Here is a 7,258-nt window from a genome sequence, read left to right as displayed (position 1 = left end):
TAGTCTCTATTCCAACTTTGGCCTCCGATCTGGTGCCTTCCAGATATTTTGGGCTACAATCCCCCCATAATCTCTTACTACTGGCCATGCTAGGCTTCAGCAAGAGTGGACTACCTAGACTAGGTAGTTTCCAGAATGGCAGGCAGAGGTGCGGGGAAGTCATGGACTTTCTGGGTGTGGTGCAGGCATTCCCAATGCCAAGCTGCTGTTCCTTCCTCTTGCCTGTCTTGGGAAGCTGGAATTCCTCCCCACTCCCCGCAGTTTAAAGCAATAACAGCCTGGGGATGATGGAAGAGTGGCAATTTCAGCTAAAAGGCACACCCAGGTTTCTTGGGTGAGGGACAGACAAATGGCGGTCAGCCTCCAGCCCTGGAGACATCTCCTCTGATGATTTTAAACCCAGCCTCCTTTGTCGGTGCACTTCCGCTGCTTCCTGTGCCGGGAATACAGATTCATGAGTGGAGAGGGATGCATTCTCTCAAAAGGAGTGGAGCACTGTGAAGCAGATGAGAAAAGACGGCATCCGCTGATGAGTATCCAAGGTTGGGAAGAGGAATCTCCATCCCCTCCAGCTGAAGCAACAAACAGAAATCAGCACTGCTGAGTTTTTGAAAAATCTGCCAAAGGGTCTTTATTCTCAAGCCCTGTGCGCCCCGCTCCCCCACCAACAGCATCGATGGCCTTGCAGTTCACCTCAGCCACCCGGAGGCTCAGTTGGCGAATATATCGCCCATGGGCATCCAGACACTTTTGCACTGGGTGGCCTGACTGAGAAACTCTTCTCCAGCCCCCTCTTCTGGGTTAGTCCAGCATCGCTGCTCCGCTCCATAGTTCACCCAGGTCCTTTTTAGGTTCCCGGCAGAGGCCCATTCCACAAGTGCAGAACCCTGGATGTCAGAACAGAAACACAGAAACAGCAGCTCTTTAGATTTATTGGGTGCCTTCACGGAAGTCGCCTTCTGCCTTCAAGGAGAATGCCCCACCCTCCACCCCAACAAAAAGAACCAAAGAACCTCTACCTTGGAACTTCTTGCCCTCTGCAGAGGATTCTGGGAACTGCTGTGATGCCTATGTTCGGCTCAGCTATCCTGACATGCCTCAGCATCACAGCGTAATACCAGTATGCCCTTGGACACTGGTCTTTCATGGGTGAGGATCTTGCCCACAATCTAAGTAGGTCATAATCTAACCTGCTGCTTTGTTTTATTCCACTGCTTGTTAAGATGCTTCTATAAAGTAACCTATGTTGGCTGTGTGAAATGGGAGGAAAAGAGGAGAGGAGTATTACAGATGAGAACCAAATCCCATTTGCAAGATTGGGGATTACTCTGAAAAGCCAAAGAGCCTTGCTCTGGACCGCCCTCAGCACCCGCTCAGTGGTTGTGCAATGCATGGAAGTATCTGTATCCTGGGCCAGCTCTCGTTCCAATGAGACTCATGGCAAAACATCCTCTTGTGAAAAATATCCTTGGGTTTACCTGGTAGTGGTGCCAGTGATGAACAAACTGGCTCCAAGTGCTGCCATTTAAATTTCCCAGAATGCTTTGGGGGCAGTGTAGCCGACAGCCACTATCTTAATTTCCTACAATGCTGCAGAGCAAGACTACGAAATGGAAGCTCCCTGAATCAGCCAGATTTTTAAGAGGGGGGTCCAGCAGGTACACCTGGTGGTGACAGGCAAGGTGTCTCGGCCATCACTGGTTTCCTCACCTGGCTGCCTGGATGATGGGAACTGTAGTCCAGCATATGGGGAAGGCTGCCCTAAGAAGAACAAGCAACTGAGCTCTTGCGACTTCATATCTTCAGGCACAGAAAAGGGCTACTTCTGTATTCTTGGAAGCCATCCCTATTTCCCAGGCCACAACCTGGTAGCTGAAAGTGCTTTTTCTAGCCTCCCTTCATTGTTGACCAAATCTAAATAAAGCCATTGCCAGCTCCCAACCAGGGTGGTTCCACACTCCTTGAGCTGACAAACAAGCTCGGCCGTGACCTGAGGATTCCATGATAAAACCAAAAAAGAGATGGAACACATTTTGAAATTCATTCCCCTTTCACGTGAAGCCGATGGAATATGGGTTTGTTTTGATGTTGGTTTGGCCCCAGCTCTAATCCAGCAGAAGACATGGCACAGTATATCCTGCACTGCCACTGAGCGATAAAGCACTAGGGTCAGGCCAGAGCAGATGGACTCCTGCATGGTAGTGACTCAGTGGCCAATTTTTACTCTTGACCTTTAAAACCACAGAAATGTCTTTACTATTTCATTAGGCACTTTGCTAAACTGTAGGTTATGATTTATTTTAATATAAGGACTGTTTTCACGGTAGATGCAACTATAGTTGGACACAAAGTCTCTAATCATTTGATTCATATTTTAGTATTTTATTTTTCTCATTCTTATGTAAGTATAAGTATGCTTTGCTTGTATTATGTTATGAACTGCAGTTGCAATAATACATTTTTACTACCTCCCCTTTAAGCTGCTTTTAAAGGCCTGCCAAATATTCCCTCTCATGTTTCAACTATTGAAGAAAGAATGAGGAGAAAAGGTAATTAATACTCTCATTTGTAATAGGGAGGAACACCGAGAAATAAGAGAAGCAATTGCTTAGCATAAGGCCAGCCGTGGCAAAGAATGCTGGTTCTGTAATAACACCAAAGTCTTTTAAGAAACTTCTATCTTCAGAAGAGCTAATATGCTCAGGATTTTGGACCAAAGATAGTGAAACAGCTCCTCTTCAAGGATTGCCAAGGTGGGAAGCTTGTGTCCTGTTCTGGAGTTTCCAGCTATATCTAGGTAACACTTTGTGTTAAAAATAACCTCAGAAAAACAAGTTGAGAAGTACTGTCTATGTGTCCGTTGTTAAAACACCAAATTGTGGATTTGACACATCAGTGGTCCGGAGATACAGATATGTGCTGAAGACACTTAGTCAGCATTAAGTGAAGCTTGCTTACATTGCTTTATAAAAATCGGAGTTGAAGGGAGGATAAGAAAGAGTAGGATTTGCACTCATTCTTGTATTTTCTGGGGGGGGGGGGAGTCATGGAAAGATTGTGGGGGAGCTTGCCCCATCATTCACACCACTAGAGGCATGGATTGGAAGCAAACAGAAGAAATTATGCAAAACACAAGGCAGAATTTATTATACAACTTTAAAGCAGCTGTGCAAATTATGCTCAGTTTACATAACTGAAATGCTGAAGAATTCACCCTTTCGTGGGGCATAATTCATCTGAGTACTCAATATGGACGTATTGCTTTTTCAAGTGCAGAGGCTGTGCAGCCTTACTGCCTAACAGGGAGAGCGAGATTGCTGCAGACATTAGAAGCTGGGCATTTTCTTTTTAAAAAACAAAAGTGGAAATGCTCAGGAAGCTCAGCCCTGAATCCATTTCTCTCCCCACCAACCCGGTGCCACTGCAGGACTCTGCTCCACCGGCAAAGGGATGCTCACCTCCTTGGAGCCGAAGTACCACATGGCTTGTACCTCTTGGTGCTCGGCTAAGCCTCGACTCAAATAATCCCGCTCGCCAGAGATGATGTTCACCACTCCACCAGGGACATCCGAGGTATCTAGAACCTAATACAGAAGATACGAGGTGAATGCCATCACCGACCTAAACCAAAATACATGCACATCAAGTAAACACACACATATGTGCAGGCTAGAGAATAGGAAATTTACCGGACAATAATTCTTTTCCAGTAATTTCTTGGAAAATCAGCCATTCCTGCACCTCGATTATTAATTTACTGACATGGAACCATCAGTGTACATGTATCAAGGCAGCCTTTCCCAAACTTTGTCCCTTCAAAGATAATGGAACTACATCTCCTAACATCCCCAGTCAGCATGGATAACAGGAGTTGTAGTCCAGCACAGCTAGAGACTGGAAGGCTGGGGAAGGATGCTGTACAAATTCAGGTAGGTAGGGTTCCCATCTATGAGGAACTTACAGTCTAAAATCTGACACAGGAGAAAGGACCAGAGTAAACAGACCAGGACTAAACAGGTAATTAAAATGCTGTTAGCTGCCCTGCCATATCCATAGTTTACCTGTAAGCACTGCAGGCTCTTTTGGCCCTCAGGTGAGTTCAGCTTGGAAAGGAATTCTGAGGCTGGAAGCAGCCACCAAGAAAAGTCCTTCACTTTTGGTTTCCCATCAAATGCTCTTTGCATCTACTGACCAAGCATCCTAGCTCATGCTTTTGCAACGCACAGGGGTTCCAAGCCAAACAAAGTGATGCAGGACCTCTTCCTGGGTCACGTCTTTAAATGTGTTGACTTTGGCTGCAGTTTCAAATTTTAATTGTGCACAAAGGTACCCGCAAATGTTGGTGCATGTGGGAGGTGTATCTCACACACTTTGTGTAGGGATGCTTTGAGCTACTGGGGGAGAGGAGGCATAGTTTTCTTGTGCTCTGTAAAATCTTACTGTGGTTTTATCACTTGTAATACTGTACTGGTTTTATGTGCTCTTGTAAGCCACCTTAGGAAGGCTTCTGCCTGAAAGGCAGCCAAGACATAATTTTTATTAAAACCATCATCACTTTCTTTCCACCTCTAGCAGCATGGACACTGCAATGCACTGAACCCTTGATCTGCTCATTATTTAGTGCTGCAGTTTGCACCAGATTTCTGCTGGAGGTTTTGGAGGCAACGGTTTTCGCAAAGATTTCACTTTGGGAGCCCTCAAAATGGGAGGGCTAGCTATGCCCATCGCTTGTGCATCTCTGGTTTAATGTTTCTTCTTGTACCAGACTTGTAAGATTGCCAACAATTTTTCTGTAAGAAAGGACAGAAGAATCGTGTGTAAATGAACTATGGATGCATCCTCTTTTACAAAGGACAGTCCTCTATCTGCAGGACTATGAGCTGCCCTCTATTTTGAAGGCAGTCCCTATTCCAAATGCTGCCCAGAGTCCATCAGAAGGCCCTGGTCTGGAAACTGTCCATCAAAAGAACCTGGACAGTGCACTGAGAAGACACCCAGGTGGTCTTCACCACTACAGTGAGGTATACTGTAATTCTATTTAAAATATAAGAATTAGAAATTAAAATTAGAATATTAGAATTAAAATATGAGGATCCAGTGTGGTGTGGTGGTTAAGAGCATGGGACTAGATCTGGGTTCTAGTCCCCATGCGGTCATGGAGCCAACTGGGTGACTTTGGGCCAGTCACAGACTCTCATCCCAACCTACCTCACAGGGTTGTTTTTGTGGGGATAAAATGGAGGAGGAGAATGATGTAAGCTGCCTTGAGCCTTTTTTGGGGGAGTGGAGATTGATAAATAAATAAAAAGAAATGATTTAGCATATGCAAATAGGTGCCATCTTTTTTATTTGATGATGCACACTCTCTTCTTTGGCAATTCACAAGTGGTCATCCTTAATGAAGAGAAAGAAAAACATAACATTTCTCTCTCCAATATGCCTTCCTTCCTCACAGCTCTGAAGGCAAACATGATCATCAGGCGTGTCATCTTCTTCCTAACCGTGTCTCCTTGGTGGTCGGGTCTAACAAAAAGAATTGTGATTTGTCAGTACACCATTAAGGTCTCCCTCTCTCAAATGATCCGTCAAAAGCTGTGAGTTTCAGTGGAAAGTCACTGTGAAACCGCCACCTGCCTTTGGGCTGCTGAATGATCAAAGGCAGTAACTAAACAGTTACTGGAAGTTTCCATTATAAAGGCCAGTAGATGGAATAAGATGATCCCTCCACATCTGGGGGCTGGCTAGGGAGAGATGAGCATCTGCAGATGTGCACACAGAATCAGAGTAGAGTTGAAAGGGGTCATGCATGAAGGCCATCTGGTCCAACCCCCTGCTGTTGCAGGACACCAAGTTACACCATCCCACTCAGATGGCTGTCCAGTTTCCTTTTGAATGTCTCTAGTGTGGGAGAGCCCACCACCTCTCCAGGCAGCTGGTTCCACTGTCGCATTGCTCTGACAGTGAGGAAGCTCTTCCTGATGTCCAGCCTGAATCTGGGTTGTCGCAACTTGACTTGATTATTCCGTGTCCTACACTCTGGTCAAGAGATCTTGACCTTTCTCTTTCTGACAGTCTTTCAGGTGCTTAAAGAGGACTATCATGCCCCACCTTCCCCCAGTCTTCTCAAGGCTGAACATGCCCAGTTTTCTCAGTCTCTCCTCATAGGGCAGTGTTTCCAAACCATGGATCATTTTTGTTGCCCTCCTCTGGACCCTTTCCAATTTTCCTGCATCTTTCTTAAATCTTGGTGCCCAGAACTGGACGTAGGATTCCAGATGAGCAATATGCGTATGCAGCCAATTGCCAGATTTCCTCCCCTCCCCCAACGCAAAAATATTTTGTGCAAACTGGGCCTAGGCACGTTGGAGTTTTCATTCATAGGCAGCATCCAAATGTTTCCTCCTCCCTATGGGTGACTGGCAACAGTTATAGGGCAGGCATGCCCTCCCTCCCCCCCGCACCTGCAAATCACGGGAGGGCATTGCCCAGTTGGCCCCACTGCTCGCCACCAGCAGGCAAACAAGCTTTGCCATCTACGCGTGCCCACTGCAAGCAAGCCCCACTGAGCCCGGTGGGAGCGGCTCCCAGATGGGTGGCTTTTACAGCAACAGAACTGGGCTCACATCCGCATGTTTTACACAAGATCCCAGTTCCAAGGCTGTTGCAATCTTGTGATGGGATGAGAACTCATCACCCTTGAAGAACGACCCTCCCAGAGCGCTTTGCAGGGTGCACATTTGAAACCGACTGGACCTTCTTGAACCCAGAGCCCTCCAGATAAGTTGGGTGCCCAACCCCCACCATCTCCAGCGGGAAGGCCAACACCCGCTCTGTGCTGCAGAGAAACCTGTTGTTACAGATCTATCAGGGAACAACACCTAGTGGGATAACTGATGAGTCCTCTAAGGAAGCAGAACAACAATATGCTCCTTTTGCACAGCTTTCAAAACTCCCTATCTATGGACTGGGTTGTTGAAGCCGGTGGTAGGGCGCCCAACCTATGGAATTCGCTCCCCAAAGAGGTCCGCCTGGCACCGTCATTACTGGTTTTTCGGCACCAGGTAAAGACCTTCTTATTTAAACATCATTTTAATTGTTAAAACATATGATCTGGCCAGGGCAACTTCTTCTTCCTTCTCTTTTCTCCTCCTATATTTTTATTTACTTATTTTATACTGATAATTTTAATTTTATATTTGTAACTCAGTGTATTTTTTGTATTTTTGTATTTAATGGTAAATTATTATGTTCTATTGTA

At 46.0% G+C, this 7,258-nt stretch overlaps 1 protein-coding gene across 1 annotated transcript in view; it reads right to left on the bottom strand.

Annotated features, from left to right (window-relative positions):
• Window positions 1-601: 601 nt before the first annotated feature.
• ALDH16A1 (aldehyde dehydrogenase 16 family member A1) overlaps window positions 602-7,258 on the bottom strand; it is a 45,172-nt gene continuing 38,515 nt past the window's right edge. The window contains 2 exon segments of the mRNA XM_044447799.1: window positions 602-887; window positions 3,459-3,584. Coding sequence (XP_044303734.1) covers window positions 711-887; window positions 3,459-3,584 — 303 coding nt within the window. The 3' untranslated portion in view covers window positions 602-710.

The sequence above is a fragment of the Varanus komodoensis genome, unplaced genomic scaffold (genome assembly GCF_004798865.1).
Source record: "Varanus komodoensis strain SLA01 unplaced genomic scaffold, ASM479886v1 scaffold53, whole genome shotgun sequence".
Classification (NCBI taxonomy): Eukaryota; Metazoa; Chordata; class Lepidosauria; order Squamata; family Varanidae; genus Varanus; species Varanus komodoensis.
This window is presented reverse-complemented; position numbering and strand designations above follow the sequence as displayed.